Below are 17,820 nucleotides of genomic sequence, written 5' to 3' on the forward strand. Positions count from 1 at the left end.
CTTACAAGGGCAGAGTTCTCCGCCCAACCCCCCCCCACCCCCATTCTGGATAATGTAACACCATTAGGCCAGTCACCGGGTTGGAAGTCAACAGACCCACACAGCCAGGAGGACGGATGTATGCACCCTGCAATTTGTTTCTCACAAGTTCCTAAGATTGCAAAATAGGCCCCCCGTTCAGCAATAAAGATTCAAACATGGGAAACAGCCTTTTCAAGATCTCTAGAAATACGTATGTGCCCAGTGTCACCTACCATGACTACAAAACTACTCAATCACTCATCCAACATCCTAATGAGGTATTGAAGGTGTGAGACAAGATTAGACTTTTTCCCTTAAATGAATAAATAAATGCTCCTTGTGTTAATTTATCTAGTCATGAACTTGTTTGATTCATTAGTGATGACTGACAAATAAATTGTCTAATAAATGCAGTAGGTTGGAGTGCATCTGTTAATTCTACAACCCAAAGATCCGCTGTGAAGCACAACTAAGGAACCAAAGAAACAAGATATATTTCTACGGAATGGTTTTTTTGAAAGAACAAAGACATTCCACCACATTGTGCCAACAAAAACACCCACATGCTTATTCACCCTACACATAAGTTAGGCATCTACAGTCACACACACATTTCCACAAACCAATCGATTTCCTCTATTCCTTATCTGTTTACTGAACCCTGGGAAACCCTGATAATTCGAGGGAATTACGCCTAGAGGTTTTTCCAGCTTCACAAGCTGTGAAGCTATAATTCCTTGCTGAGCAGATTGACCACGCCATCCAGGTGTTGCCATGATAATGTCATGTCGATGTCGGGTAAACTGTTACTGAATCATACAGTCTTTACCTTGGCACCTTAGAAATAGACGATCAACTCCAGCAGGTTTCAGCAAGCTCTGCATCTCTGATCTTCTGCTGTTTGTCCATAAATGGCAGGGGAGTTCCAAAGAGTCTACTTTCTGGATTTCACCTTGGTATGCAGCTTCTGCTATGATGCTTTTTGCTTTTCTCTGGGCGTGTCTGAAGTTTTTTCCCAATGAATGTGTTAACTGTACACTAGTGTCAGCCAAGGAATTGTGAATGAAACGTGCAAATAATGGTCCAGCAGCTTAAGGTGCAACCCTTACCCAGCTCTGCCAGGGTGGGCCGTTTACCTGAGCTGCCGTCTCAGCTGATCTCTGTGACATTGTTCTTTTGTCCAGCCATTTTAGTTTTTGGAATAAATCAGCAGTATTACCAGTGACTAAATGGGAAGACACCACATATTTTGTAAGCTTGGCAAAATACCTACAGCCATTTTGTTCTACCTCTTCCTTTCTGTTCCTCTTCCTTTATTACGATGCCAGTTTTACATCCCCCTGCTCCCCCCCCCTCCCTTTCAGTGCTTCTTTTACTGCCCATATTGGCTGTTTCTCTGTTTATGACACTGCCGGTTTATGACACTGCCGGCAGACAGTGCACTTCACTGCACAATAAAGCACGGGCAAAGCCTATGTCTCTCTAGGCTAACAGCAAAATTCAGCTGCATAGCTAGCAGGCCTATTTTGCAGGCCTATAGGGAAAAATTCATTCTAAGTTCAAAATTAATTTATTTAACGTTTTTTTTTCCCCCTCATCTAAAATTCAGAATTTGGGAGCCTCAGGTCCCTTATTTCCTCTGGGTGAACTTGGCTGGTCCTGGTGATTGTCCCCAAAATGACATCAGTGGGACAAAGCGTATGGGGGGGGGGGGGGTATATAAAGCCTGAGACAAACCGCTAAACAAGACACACAGCCGGGGGCACAGTCTGAATCATCCATCATAGAGGGTGGGGGGGAGGGGGGAACCTTGTGCTGAGTAGGCAGCACGTCAAGGTCAAGCACTGTGTGATTTCTCTTTTAGTCCCTCAGTCTCTCACACGTTTGCTCTTCACCCCTCCGTTCTTGTGTTTCAAAATCCCTCTATTCTTCTTATCCTCCTCCATTTTAATTGGCAGCATATTGTCATATTATTATCATATTATTAGCTGTAATATCAGTAGATATGATGTAAAGTCATTTTATACTGTTATATAGTATATACAGACGCTCCTCTACTTACGAATGAGATAAGTTCTGAACGGCCGTTTGTAACTTGAAATGTTCGTAAGTCGTTATTCAGCATAATTTTAAGGGTATACGCAAGTACAAGGAACTAGTATGCTGGGAGTACACACGCTACGCTGCTGCGCGGCGGGAGTAGCGGCCAGAAGTCGTACTAGACGGAATTGGAGCGCAGAAAAAAAAAATGATGTAGCGGACAGGAAACGGGAGCCCAGTGAAGATAATTTGGACTTACAGTCCTCTTCGTTCATATGTCTGAAAGTTCGTAAGTTGAAAGTTCGTAAGTAGAGGAGCGTCTGTATTGTATAACATATGTTATATAGCCTGGTAATTTATTAGATGCCATCATTAGTAAAATTAGGTCATTATTAGTAAAATGACTAGAACTGATTCTTGTTTCTATTTTACTTTTTTGACTAAACCCGAACTCCCCCCGCCCCCCCGTCCCCACCAATGCCCTGACTTACACTCTGCTGTCTGATCCTGACAGAGACAGTAAAAAATTCCTGCTCCTCTCCGTCATTCTCACACCCAGCCCGGGCCCCTCCTCCCTCCCCCACCCGGCTCCCAGTCAGTAGCCTGCCACTCTCTGCTCCGCGCTTCCTTAGTAAATATAGCACACTCCATCCCCAGACATGACTACACCACAGGCGGTTCCGCAAACATTCCAGTCGCCGGGCAACCGGGAGCACTTACATCAAGCTCCATGTGTTTGGTCATATCAGACCGATGGAATCCCTGCCTGTCCAATGAAAATGAAACTCAGTCTTATAAACTGAGTCAACCTCGGTGCATCAGTGATGCCTGAGGTCACAAATGAAATGTTACTCAACAATTGATTGAGAACCTGTTAGGGAAGATTTCCATTCATCATGCCAGCTATGGGATGCACTACTGGTAATTATGTTTACTTTACATTAAAGGTTTCTTTCCCAGTGAAAACTGCTAAAGATTTAGAACATTTTGTCTGCGGTTTATCCACGAGCCGAGTTATAATCTAAGGAATCAAGAGTGTCAACAAGAAAACTGCAATTTCTTAGCCCACAGATTATTTTAGAGAGATTTCGGGCCCCAAGAAAGCATATCATATCAGACCCCAACTCAGACCAATCCAATTATTTGAAGCTTACTTTTAATTACTTTTTTAATTTTTGAACTTGCCCCCTTTATGGCGCCCCTGGCAACGGCCCAGCTGAGGAGACATTCCTTCAAAATCTTTGAGGAGGCTCATGACATCTGTTCTTACCATCATCTGTGCGTGATGTGATCCTGGAGAGAAACGGCTGAATTAGCGGTGTGACTCAACACACGGCAAGGAATGTTTCTCTGCAGCTACAAATACAAGCCCCTCAAATAGACCAGGGCAGAAAAAACGCAAACCCCAAACCTGTGGCTACTGTATCGGCTGCCACACATGCGGGACACAGAGGACGAAGCAGCTGGGATGACTGAAAGCAGGCGGGGAGGTGGCCAAAGAGGAGAATTCACCCAACACCAAAGTCCAACGTACTCCACAACACAGAAATTAACTGTGATGTTCTTTTGGTTGTAGTCAGAACTATCATTTGTCAAAAAAGAACAGCAGAGACGGCAATGCTCACTGGGGGTGAAAAAGTGCTTTGAGACAATGTAATGTTGTGGAAATGTGCTATACAAATAAAATTGAACTTAATTTAAAAATGAACTGAATGCTGATCAGTGTTGTGAGTGCTGCAGGAAATTTTAATTAACCATATATTTGGAGGAAGGATTTAAATGTTTCACCGATTTGTACTGGGCTGATTGAATTAGGTGGATTTAGCAGTCAATACCAAGGAGATACCACAGATTGTTGCAAGTATAGCTGAGTACTTCGGAAAAGAACAAGAGTAAAAGCAGGAGAAGCAGTGTTTATCTGGGTAGTTTTTTTTCTAAATTTATTGAGTTTATTGAATATGGCTCTACTCTGGAGGTCAATATTGTGGAAACAGTTTGGCTTTTTATAGATTGCAGGACTTTATTCTACCCAAATTTCTTATTTAATATATATGATATATATATGTGATATTTGTAAACATTGTTTTATTGTCTATAAACATTACTGCCAATATTTGTGCAGTGATTTTAACGTGTAATGTTAAAAATCCACAATTTTGGCCTCTAGTGTTAATACACATCCTAAGATGATGGAAAACACGCATCTAACACGCCGAGTACAACAGCCAGCGGCATCTCCTGCTAAGAAGAACGGATCTCCTCTTCTTTCCTAAGCTTCTCTTACATGGCACATGGAGGAAAGTGAAGCACACCTGGATGCATATGAGTAAGGAAGGAGGACACAATTCGCTGAGGAGTGGCTGAAGACACTCCTTCAGGACGACGCCCTCGCAGCCTCTCACTGAGAGTTTACATCAACTACCCCGAGGCAGCGTTCATCGCGCTTACATCAAGGAAAAACCATTATGTCACCACTACCAATCCCCCCCAAAATGACACCAAGGTTAGTCTGCTAATGCCTTACAAAGGCAACTCCCAGATACTCATTCATTTACATCCGGCTCAGACGAGTAGAAACAAGCACAACTGGCTGTTATCATGGAGTACTGAGTAATGCGTGAAGCGATAGAACATAATTGTTTCTAGGAGCCAGGGATTATGTGTGTATCAGAACTTACAGGGTTTAGAGATAATTATCAGCGCGCAGTAGATGTCATGGTTAAAGCTCAGGTTTTAAATATGAGCCTTGCTGACTTCTGTAGCATTTCCAGTACTTCTCAGGCAAATGAAACAATGCTGAGCGTGTCTGAATGTGGCTGACAATAGGCCACACAACGATTCCTCTAATTATGCGGCTCCTTCCAGTGATTCCAGTGATTTTGTGGTGGAAGGTGAGCTGCAGCACTCACAGGAAGTTTTGGGACACTTGCTTAATTCAGTAAAGATATTGCAATTTTTGCTTAGTTTTTCTGACAAAAATCATTATTCATTTATTTACAAAAAAAACATAGTAACTAGTAGTTTTAAGTAAAACATTAATTTCAAGTAGAAATAAAGTGAAACCCAAATTATAGTTCTAAAAGAGTTAAAAATTCCATAGACAAGCAGTCTGATTGGGTGCTTTTAAATTGGTGACACCTTTGTAATAACACAAAACACTCAACATTTGCGAAAAAAAAAACAAAAAAATTATTGCATTTAATAAAAAGAAAATGTCTGTGCTGAAGATATGTGCAGATATATTAAATATGGCTTGTCAATTGACTTTTGTTATAAAACCAATACATTAGCATTTTTATAGAATGAAGCAAGCGCCTCAAGACTTTCTGTGTGTATTGTACTTCAAATGCACTCTCCGAAAAAAGGGTAAAAATTTGTACCTTTGGTTGTCTCTGGGGTTGTACCCTCAAGGGTCTGTCAATTGTACCCTTAGCTGTGGGTAATTGTACCTTTTAAGGTACAGAAATGGACTCTGAGGAACATCCCAAAGGTACAAACAGCATTAATGTAGCATCAATGGTACAGAAATGCTCCTCAGAGTCCATTTCTATACCTTTAAAGGTAGAATTACCTACAGGTAAGAACAGAATTGGTAGACCCTTGAGGGTACAGCACCAGAGAGTGTGCTTTGACTGACCTGGGACGAAACCCCTCAACTATTAAGGGGATGATAATTATCAGAGTACAATTACACAAAGTCAACAAGCTACACAACATTAGCATTCCCAGGTGACCCAGCTTTCTATCTATGACAGGTTATTGGCTGTTTCAGGGCATCCAGTGGCCTCCTACAATCAAAGGTTTCCACAAGGAGATAAGCAGAAAGAGAAGGAGCATCACAGAAGGTCAGAAGGTCAGCTTCACTGGGAGCTTCCAAAAACCCTCCAGACTTCAGAATATGACTGAACAAAACACATTTTCATGCACATAAAATACAAAGGTAGGGACCTGAAAATCAATAACAAAACGTAACTCAAGATCTCCTACCATCGTGCTCTTCTACGCCATGAAAAGCTATGGGGCTCTGTGACTCAAACCAAGCCCCCGTTATGAGAAGGCCATGTAGGCCGTACGCCTAAGTGCACCCAAGCACCTTCAACGAGCATCCCAACAGACCCCCCCTCCCCCACCCCCCACCCCTCCCCGCCACAGGCAGCTTTGAGACAAAACAAGAGTTCCAGGAAAGGGGCAAAGGAATAACAAAGAAAAAAGTAAAGTACAGTTCATAAAGGAACAGTATCTGACTTAGTTGACAGGTTAATCATGCCCGTGGAGAAGAATCCCAAAGCCAACCGGAGGGTGAGTCGTTATGTAACTTCCCAAGGCTAATACTCAGCGATGCTCCTCACAGGCCCAGACCTGGCCGGGGGGGGGGGGGGGGGGTTGGCCAGGGTGTGGCCCCTTCGCTGGTATGGGTGTGCTTGTTAAAATAATGGTGTGTCTAGTTTAGACAAAAGACGCTGGGTACTTATCAATTACTCATGCTTCATATCGTTTTTCTAAAGCACGCCCTGACACACACTTCTGTGCCATCTAAGGCATGTCTATTACACCTGAGGGCTATAGAATATTCTCACTGGATTCATTTTACTTAGCAAAAGGAAAAATAGTAGTCTTTAACTCAAATGGATCCAACTGTACAACAAAAGATATCTACTTCCTGTTCCACCTACTTCCTGTTCCATCTATTTCCTGTCAGAAGATCATGGCTTCAAGTCTTGTGGTGTGCCAGGCGGCAACCATCTGACCTATGTGTGCTGCAATCTTCCACCTGAGGTGTGGATATCTGACTCCCACAGCATGGAAAATCTGAGGCCATTCGGTCACATGTGACAAGCTCCTGTATGGACTAACATAAATTCAATCTGATTTTTGGCCACTGCCCATTTATGACCAGTGAAAGAAGGGTATTGTTTTCCTCATCATCACAACAGCTGTACAACAAGTCCATATGGAATCGGTACCTTTAGGAATGACCTTTCTGACCTTCATTGGCGAGAGTTCTGATCTATGACAATCACACTCCGTACGCTCTCAGAAAAAAAGGATACAAAGTAATTTGTACCTTTGCTTGTCGCTGACTGGGGCTGTACCCTCAAGGGTCTGCCAATTGTACCCAGAGCTGTAAGTAATTGTACCTTTTAAGGTACAGAAATGGACTATGAGGAACATTTCTGCACCATTGGGGTACATTAATGTTGTTTGTATCTTTGGAATGTTCCTCAGAGTCCATTTCTGTACCTTAAATTAGACTAAAAGGTATATTTACCTACAGCTAGGGTACAATTGGCAGACCTTTGAGAGTACAGCCCCAGTGACACGCATAGTTACAAATTGGTGCCTTTTTTTCTGAGAGTGTAGGAGAAAAATATCAATAGCTTCTGGGCAGGAGAGGGCCGAAACCGAGGGAGGGGTTATGAGGTGGATGCGAGGTTTGCCTGCAGCTACGGCCACCAACGTCTTCGTAAAAGTAGCAAACTGCTCAGCAAATTGGCCGCAGGACGGGGCCTTTCTGTGGAGAGTGCCGGTCGGCGTGTCCTGTAAACCATCAGATCATTCTAAAGACTAACTGAAGGAGATCTGAACATGAACAGCAGAAGATAAAAAATAAGGGCCAGACAATCATGGACACTGGCTGTAAATACATTTAGCAAAACATCTAACCAAAGGAAAACGTGACACGTCTCAGAGAAACCAAAAGAGCCAGAGGCAAGAAGGAACTGACAATAAGCATGTTGAAGAGGCGTATGTACATTTTATGGACAAAAGTATGTGGACACCACTATTAATTAGGGGAATTAGCTATTTAAGTCACACCCATTTCTGACACAAGTATATAATTAAGCAAACATCCACGCGATCTCCAACAACAAATGCCGGCAGCAGAATGGATGCAGAACACCTAATGATATCATGGGAGACCACCCAGCAACGACGTATTATGTAATAAAGCCGCATTATGTAATAACTTGACATAATGGAACAAAATTTCTTCGAATAATGAAATGTTATTAAATAATGGATTGTCACACACCATGAATAGGGTAATGTTGCAATATAAAACTATAATGTAGTCTATAAATTTGTTACATTTTCTTGAGTTATTACCTAATGTAGTGTTAATACATTATTCATGAATACATACATGATGCGTAACAACGCATTAAGTAATAACATCGCATTATGTGATGAATATTTATGTTTGTATTATTACATAACGCGCTGTTACACATCCCCCCCAGAAATCTTGCTGCCAAGATCTCAAAACACCACAGTATCCCACAAATACTGCGGTATACCGTATTACCATAATGCTACCTAAGCCTAATTAACACCATTGGTTTCTGAATGAGATGCTGGAGAAGCTGGTAGCCACATACTTTTAGCCATACAGTATGTGTCACCTATGTCATACACTAAGGGTATGCTAATGCTAATAGAGGAGAGGCTAACATGCGGAGGCGTGGACAGAGGTAATGGCAGGTGAGCTTCACTGTGTCGGCCATCTCCTCACTCTCAACCTGATGTGGGGACAGGCCAGGTTCTAACCCCGATCCTACAAAGCAAGGGCAAGAAGACCAGCCAGCTCCCACCTCAAAATGAAATATATTATAGTGAGTAAACCCAACCCAAGCGTCCTTGTCAATACGCAGCTAACCTGCGAAGCCCAGCAGAATGAAATATCAAATCCAGCAACAGACCTAAGTCAGAGTTAGTACTACAGTATATGTTAGACTGGCATCTCCGGGACCCTCACCAGGATGTCAGGTTGTTAGATGAATAGATGGATAAACCACAAGAGTCTGACTTTCTTTATCTCGACTGCCGTTAATATCTTACCCCAAGCAGCAGGCCCTTATGTACCCTGGGGATGACACCTGACCTGAAAACGAAATATTACCTCTTCCCGTCTGTTTACTGCTTTATAGGGACAGGACATATAATAAAGTTTGCCCACGTGTGACATTCCTACAATTCCCTGCCTCCGTGTGACTTAGCTTTTATAAACAGTTTATCTTGTTCCGTGCCTGTTGTGTAACAGCTGAAATGCTTATTTGTAGGGCTTATAAAGTGGGGATGACGGCACCATGCAGCATTCAAATGCATCTGAAGATCAGGCCTCTTCTATGGCTCATGGTGCATTTTTATTGCTCAACATAGGACAGACGTAGACCGTCGGCTTGCCGTGTTTTCCCGGGAATTCGTCAACTGCAACTAAATACAGCTACATCTCAGTTATTTTTGCAGGTACTAGTATCCTGAGATATGTGGCTGGCAATAGGGGGGGGGGGGGGTACCATTAGTGGGTTTGTGGGAAAAAGATGATATCAATGACCTATGGTCTGGGTTAAGCCCCTCCTCACTTCCACAAGGCCACCCAATAGCCCCTGTAATTGGTGAACCCCTCACACTCCTTACTGAGGACTAAGTAAATGTGGGGTATTATTAAATGGCAAAATGATACCATTACCATCCCCGGCAGAATTTTTATGAGACGGGCTGTCGGACTTTTGTGAAGCTGCACTTAGCTGTAAATGGGTTGTTGGTATAGAAATGATGGGGGGGGGGGGGGGGGTTGTCCATGCCAGGCCCTTCAGGCAAAGGACGTGCAGCAGTCTGCATATCTGAGGGCACAAGCAGCAGTGAGTCACAGGTAAGTGGAAGGATTAATTAGCGATTTCCAGGGAAAATCATCCGGCCTAACTAAGGAATGCGGCAGGGGGTCAACTTCTGTATCATTATAAGGGTGAGGAGAGACGTTTAGCCAGAATATCTCTGGGGGGGGGGATATAGAGAAACCTAAGAAACCTAAGAGTTTGTGTGTTTCTGTGAGAAGAGCAAAAGAAATCTCTGGCTCTATCAGTATATGCTGGTATAATAACATCCATCCATTTTCTGCAACCACCAGTCATATTCCCGGCTTGTGGGGGGGTCCAGAGCATATCCCGGAGGGTATGGGTGCAAGGCAGGGAACAACCCAGGATGGGGTGCCAAGTCATCGCAGGGCACACACACACACACACACCATACACTCACATTATAACATGTATGTTATAATAATGTCTATGTTAAAAATATGATAGAGAAACCATATGATAAAGCGCTCATAACTGTAATATTTCACCTGCCACCAACACTGATGGGGTGGGGGGGGGGGGGGGGGTAGGGTTTCCTAACCTATAAACCACCTGACTGTGACTCTGCACGCCTGGGCATTTAATTTTGAGGCAGCACAGGAAAGCTGCTGACAGGATTACACAACATGCAGCAAGAGCTACATAAAGAGATCATTAAATACTTAACAGACAAAGTAGGCCTTAAAAGATTTGTGTGGACCAGCGCTTATGGCTCAGGGATCATTGCATTAGTTTTTAAACCAGAAGAAAACCAAACCCAACTGCACTATGAAGATTTATGAAGAATTACCTTATTACCTAGAGGGTCCCTATTATTTGGGGGGCAGAAAGATGCCATCTGTCACCGAAAGTGTCTGACGTGAGCTCTCGTGACAAGAAAAATCACAGAAATCGAAATGGGAACACCCCCTCCCAGGCCCCTCCCACCACAGATACACCCAGATGAGCACTTTTCTCCAGGGAGGAGACAAAACAGGCAAGGAGTGCAACGCACGTGAGAGAGTGTAGAAAGAAAAGGGGGAAAATGTAAAAGGGTGTAAAAATGCTGGGGGGGGGGGGGGTGAAGGGCCAGGAACTGTGGTTGGAGCCATCTCTGAAGCTCTGGAGGACCAGGGACAGCTGCTGATCGCCCACATAGGACATACTTAGACATACTTCTACTGCCAGAAATTGTCCATGAAAGGTGATTTTTATATTGGGATCATGAGATTCAGTAATAAAAACTTGTACTTTCTTGATCCCAAAGTGAAAATTAGTGATGTTACTCCCAGATTAACCAGAAACAGGTAACTAACAGAGGTGGACTGTTCAAGTCCAGAAAGTAAAAATACAGACAAGAATTTATTTTAACCAATCAGGTGAGTATAAAGACTGACCGTCACAGAGTACTCACCTGGTTGGCTGAAACAAAATCCTGATCAGGATTTTTACTTTTTGGACCTGAGCAATACAGCTCTGCTAATTAGTATATATGTAAAACTAGTTTGTCACTCTTCAAGGCTCAAGCTAAGCATAACGTCAGAGGTTCCTCTAAGCCACTTCTGATTCCGGGTCTGGATCTTTTCATTCAGGCAGAGAATGGAAACAATGGTTGAATAAGTGGGGGAGTGGAAGGAGAGAAAAGAGAGAATAAACAGAGGTGTGGAGAAAAGAGACTGAATGAAAAGAAAGGGGAAAGGGGAAAATCAAGGAGCAGAGAGAGGGAGAAGTTTGTCAATGGACTATGGAGTCGAGAGAACGGTAGACTGAATGGATAGAAAAGTGGAGGAACAGATGACAGAGCAGGTAAGAGGAGGAGAGGAGATATTTCAGGGGCTGTTCAGCTGAGGCCAGGCTTGTCAGTGTGACCCAGGCACGAGAAGGGACAGAGTGACACCAGAACCTTGACATTCGTAAGCACATGGTTATGCTTATGGCAAAGAAACAAAACAGAACCCATTTAAATCTACGAACACCAATCTCCTAGCAGAACCTCACAAATCTAAACACAGGCAGATCTTGAGGAGCTGCTATGAGAAAATACAGTATCAGCAGTGTGAGGGGGTTACGCCGGTGGTAACTTCTGCACCCAATACCAGCTGCCCAGGCTGCTATTTTTGTGCTCCATCCTCTTACCATGCCCAGCTGTGCCAAATGGAGACCAGCCGATCACTCCCAGATCAAAACCTGCCACAGTGTCTTTGCTCTTAAAGCAACAGACAATTCCGTTTTCTGTGGCAGCATGATTTGTTTTCATTTCCACCACACTTGTCCATGGTTTACTTAAAATTCAGAAACACAGAGAAGGTCAGAGTAACCATTAGCACTGGGCTGTGGGTTGGGTACTTCCTGCCCCGCCCCCGCTGAATGCAGACCATTTCACTTCCCGATTCATTATTAAAATTCCCCTACATTGTGTGTATTCTAGAACACATCATTCTTTGTATAAATTTCCTGCCTCCTTACAACGTCTACAGAAGCTGTCTAGCTGGAAGATTCGTAGATTCGTCCGGGGGGGGGGGGGGTTTCTCCGGTTGTCGAGCTAGGAACACCTGAGAAAAAGTATGTGAGGTTACTGTACTGCAGAAAAATCGCTTGTAATAAAAATGGTACTTAAGTAACAGAACATTGGCAATAATAACTGATTACAGGGGTCTACACTGCTCAAATTCCTCTGAGCACGAGTCACCCATCATGAACAGATGCTTTCAGGAGATGCAGACAGGTTTTAATGGCCACCAGGGCTGGAGACCCGGGCTCCCGGCCACTCACTGATATAGCCATGGTCCTAAATCACTGGGTTCAATCAGAGCCAGTGGAATGTCACTGCTTTCAGTGTGTCTTTCCCAAACACGTTCCCTTTGATCTCTCGCTTTCACTACTTTGTACTAAACAGCATTCTTCCTTCCAACATATCCAAAGTGTTGCTGCAATTTTGTTATTAATAAACAGCAAATTATTTTTTAATTACTGGCTTGCCCTAGGGATTCAGAAAGTTCATTTGTAAAATGACAAATTAAACTCCATTCAGCTGAATAACTGCTCTGTTATGGCTAATTTAATGGAGCCTTCAATTGAGCTGCAATGTTCTAAGAAAATAAAAACAAACACAATCACACAACCTGACACAAAAGATTCTTGTTTGGAATGTAGGTAATTTAGCCAGGACTTTGGAAACACAGGCAGTCGGATACTAAAGACAGTGGTAGTCAGGAACACTTCATTTTTCTCTTTCTCTTCATTTTTCTGTTCTCTCAAACTGGGCTGCTGAATGAAGAGAGATAAAGAGATCCAGTGTTTCGAAAATCAGGGCCAGAGTTCTGATCTGGGGGGGGGGTGTTTTTGGTGAAGTCATGAGGAAGCAGCAGTGTATGACAAATCCGGCCGCCAGACCCCGCTAGCCATTATGGGATGTGACGTGGCCATGACACAGCCTTGAGGTGCCAATGCGGTCACGGAAACGGTCTTCACAGAACGGACCGGGGATTCCTCTGTTCAGTATGAGGGAGGCGGACTTGGGCTGTGAGGCATCCTTGGGGCCAATGTCTCGCACGTGACACGCAGCCAGTCAAAAATTCAAATGAAAGCCACCAGTCAAAAGGTTTCCTCCCCGCCGATAAAAAGGCATGATCTGTCATAGCGGTTGCTGCGAACGCACTTCCTTCTGGCAGTAGGCCTGATTATAGAGCCTCTGCATTCACACTCCAGTGACTTCACATGGCTGTGTATCTGTGAGTCTGCGCCAACGCCCTCCTCCACTGCACTGCATTCCTGCTGCAGACCTCTCACTGTAACCCCCTGCACAAAGTAGCGGTTTTCTAGTGAATTGCCCCCCCCTCCCTGCAAAAAAAAAATCAGGCCTGAAACTTTTACTCCATGCCAGAGAGAGGTCCTCCAGCAATCAGCAGGGGGGGGGGGGACAGGGCTTTGACACTTTTGCTACTGTGATCTAAAGGATTTTGCTCCCTGATTCAACCTGCCCCCTCCATAAATCTGTGCTCCCGCACCCCTCCAAGGAGCTAAGTTGGGGCATAAACCACAACAACAGACACAAAAAAAAAACATATATTCACTGCTTCCTATAGGGTCCCTGATTCATCCATCCTGCTTGTAAGACCAGTTGCACTGACAGACAAAACAATGGATGAACAGCACCTAAAGTGGAAGTGCCAATCCAGGCACGTCAACAATTCTCACGCCAACCGCTAACTGCTGCGTTTGCAGAGTCTGCAGAGAGTGATAACTGGCAAACGGGTACATTTTAATAAAATAGGAGCAGAAAAACAGGGTGCAATGTTTGTTCGTTAAGGGGCAGAGAGGTAAACAGCGCACCTTCGCAGGATTTAAGATAAAGTTCCGTGGAAAAAAAACATCAAACCAAAATCTTCCATCTGGAACGATCACACTGCAGAAAAAACCTTTGAACTTCTGCTATCACGATGCAAATTTCTCCATAACTCAGAGTCTGTAAGGCTCTTTCAGCTCAAATATTTGTTCTGACTATTTAACATCACATGCCCTGCTTCATCCCCTTAGGTGCGGTTCCGATGTCATGTGCACCGAATGTGACAGTTAAGGATGTTTACTTGTAGACTGGTGGTAGAGGGGTGACTGGGTCCTGCTGCTGTAACATGCAGAGAGATATACACCTGACACTGTATATTATAAGATTAAATGTTATTTAAATGCACATATTTTACAGAGACTTTCTTCATTTTCCAATCACAATTACAACTACAGCCCGAACCGATCTACTAGGACTGAACATGACCCTGAAATTTATATGGCAGGATATCTTGCACAGACGAAAATGGGTTTATTGTCAGACATATTTTCACCCGAATCATGCATGTAGCTGAACACCAGCCATTGGTAGGAGGAGAATCGCCATAGTAACAGTTGCTGTATTTCCTTACACAAAAAGAAAATTGTTAGACATGCAGCCACACTTTAATAAACTCATTTCTCCTGCGTGGATGTTTAACCCCATCAATTCAATGACTGAGACTGGTAAGAATACAACCTACTCACAATTAGGAACATGTGAAAGAGAGGTGGCATGATCTATCAATCATTTCTGAAGCACTTATCCACTCCAGTACAGAGGCACTGTGACCCTGAAGCCCTAAACAGCATAGTGCGCAAGGCATCGAGGATCCTGAACTGGATGCCAACTGAAATCACCCACCATAGCGCCTGCAGGCAGGAAGTTTATTGGTTACCAGTTAAACAATTCCTCAGTCCACTCACAGGCTATTAATAAGTGTGAGAGTCCTACTTGCAGATGGTCTATTCCGCAATTGTCTATTTCTTTTTAATTTATAACTTTTAAATTACCCAGCGTGTTTTCAAAGAGAACCTTTCATGGCACTGAATCCTATCTCGATGGCTTTGCATGACTTTCACTGAACTTCAGGTGGTGCCCAAGCTCAGAAGACCGTGACATCCACCCATGGTTGAAAACCTTCTGGCCCCAGGTCCAGTTCCTTGACTGCTAACCCAACCAAAGTAATTCGCCTTTTTTCTGGGTCACAGTCTTCACCCACATTTTCACACAAGTCTTCAATTTTTCTGGTGTCTATTAATCACAACCCATTTTCTTAGAAAAAGTAAACCTTCAGGCCAAATGTTAGCTTAAATCAACATGAGACCGCTGGAGAAACGCTCAGCAACAATGCAGACATCAGCTCTACCTAGGAACCAGGAAACTGCGTGAGGAATTGGGGTCAAACCTCATTTCAGTGTTTTTTTGAAATTTCTAGTATATTCTGCTAAGTCGGTAATCCCTTTTGTAACATATCCTAATGTACACTGCAAATTGGCCAAATTATGCTCCCAAATCACGTTTTACGTTGTAAGTTGTATAAAGGTCGATCAAAAGAATGTTTGAAATACTATTTTTTGCTTTTAAAATAAAAGCTGCAATTTGAAATGAACCCGAACACAGAATCTACTGTATTTAAGTCCAAATGAAAGGACCAATGCACAAGAATCATTCATAAAAACAAGAAACGACTCTTACTTTAAATGACAAAGTGTATCATGTCAACAGTGACATGTCAGGTGAAATCTGAAAACGCAGGGGAAATGCGTGAAAGACGGTAGGTCTTGAGAAGTCTTCATGCACCAAAAATCCTGCAAATATCAGACTATATCCTACAACGGGGCACCATAAAACGGCATATGGGCCAACATGTTCTATATCAGCAAAAGTTCTACATCAGTAATAACAGCCTGAAACTGTAAAAACAGAAAATCGGGCATGTGTTGTATCAAATCATGCCAATGATTTTTACCGGCCTGCATTTTAAAATGTGATTAATTTGTTTTTATTTTCTTCTTGGGGGAGAAATCATTTATATTTATAACATTTATGATACTGCTGTTAATACAAAATATAATATTATCTCCATACTCAAGCATACTCAAGTTTAAAAGGAAACCTTTTGCAGGCAGACATTCCGCGCATCTTCAGAGCAGAATTTACCACGAACTCCGACGAAAGTCGCATATAGCGTCTCTACCATGCAGTTACTTAAGTCTTCTACCAACATTAACTGTTTGGACCATTTAATATTTCAAAATCATTTTAGTTTTACTCTGTAATGACAGGACACGCGTAAAAAAACGTGGGATCCAGGGTCAGCATCACTTACTTTCTCCTGTACTCGTCTCTTTCTCGCTTGACTTTGGCCAGCACGTTGTACAACGCCCGTATTTCTGGCGTGATGGTATCGATTTGGACCCCGACCCCGTCCGGGTGCGTCCAAGTTACCCCCGGGCCCTGAAGGGTCTCCAAGCGCTCCCCGTGTCGTCTCACGTGGGTGAAGCTCCAGATGGTACCCGGCAACCTGGAATGACGGAAATGTCCCTGGAATTGCGGCTCCGCCGGGGCGAGGTCCGCCTGGACCGCCGCATCACGGCTATACAGCGCACTGTAGCGGGACTTCTGCAAGGCTTGCTGGAGCTGGTTCTCCAGCAGTTTGTTTCTGCGCTCCAGTTCGTGGACTTTGGCCAGGAAGCAGCGAAAGCGGAGATTCAGCGTCTTCAGGACGTGGATGTTGGAGCCCAGGTCATTCCGCAGCACGCTAGTCATCGCGCCCGAGCCCGAAGTGGGCGCCGCGTTGCCGGGCATCGTGGTCGCTGACAGCGCATCGGCGAAAAGTATCGAGTTCATCATTTTGATACGGTACAAAAAAAAACACAACAGGGCCCGTAAAAGCCAGAAATCAACTTCTTAGTTACCTTTCGCAAATAACAGCTTTAAATGGTTTCTACGCCTTATTGCGGATCCTTCCATGCGACGGGAAACCTTAAAATGAGACTGACGGTGCGGATGGAGGCGACGCACACATAGATGTCAATGCACCTTTATTATTAGACGAAAAAAAAAATCACATACCCCAGCCAGGATGAGCAAATAAAAAATGCCGTATAAAAATACATACAAAAATCATTGTCAGCTCATTTTGCCAAGTTGGAGGCTACGGATTCGCGACCGGATTTGGTCTCTCTTTGTTGGGAAGCATGCGAGCCCGTCTGTCGATGATGGTGTTCCCTCTCTTGGCTACATCATCCTCGTACCTCACCGGCCGCGGCGTTTCCCAGTCTGGCTCCGGGTTGTAGCGGCACCGCACTAAACCAAAGCCCTGCCCCCGTCGGCGACGCTGGAGTCGCGTTACAGCCTGAGGATTCGCTGCCCGGTCAGCTTAAGGCGGAACTGCGTAATATAATCCTCCCCTGCCCCCCTAATGCCCCCCCACCTCTCTCCCAAACACTCGCACCTTCAGACTCACGCTCTCTCTGTCGACATCAATCACATTACTACATATTTTCAAGTCTCTATATACAGGCTACTGACATACGTGATTATAAACAGTTAACTGCACTGTAAACCCGGATAAGTTCTACTAACTCAAAAAAATTGAGGCAACTGATTGCCGCTATTTTTTTAAGTTTGCAAACTTAAATATCATCAGTAAGCATATAGCTACTTACTTGAGTACCTGTAAATTATAAACAAACATTAATTTAAATCAAAATATATATTTAATGTTTTGTTCATCTTTACTTTAGTGCAACTCAAAGTTTTGAGTACTGACAACTTCAATTATTTCACTTAATTAAAATATCCCTCAAATAT

The 17,820-nt window shown here is 43.6% G+C and overlaps 1 protein-coding gene across 1 annotated transcript in view; it reads right to left on the reverse strand.

The window, feature by feature from the left end:
* The window catches only part of iffo2b (intermediate filament family orphan 2b), a 30,227-nt gene extending 12,847 nt beyond the window's left edge, over nt 1-17,380 (reverse strand). Inside the window, exon 1 of the mRNA XM_072715146.1 lies at nt 16,334-17,380. Coding sequence (XP_072571247.1) covers nt 16,334-16,857 — 524 coding nt within the window. The 5' untranslated portion in view covers nt 16,858-17,380. The remainder of the gene's footprint in view (nt 1-16,333) is intronic.
* Nucleotides 17,381-17,820: the final 440 nt, after the last annotated feature.

This window comes from Paramormyrops kingsleyae, chromosome 8 (assembly GCF_048594095.1).
Source record: "Paramormyrops kingsleyae isolate MSU_618 chromosome 8, PKINGS_0.4, whole genome shotgun sequence".
Taxonomy (NCBI): domain Eukaryota; kingdom Metazoa; phylum Chordata; class Actinopteri; order Osteoglossiformes; family Mormyridae; genus Paramormyrops; species Paramormyrops kingsleyae.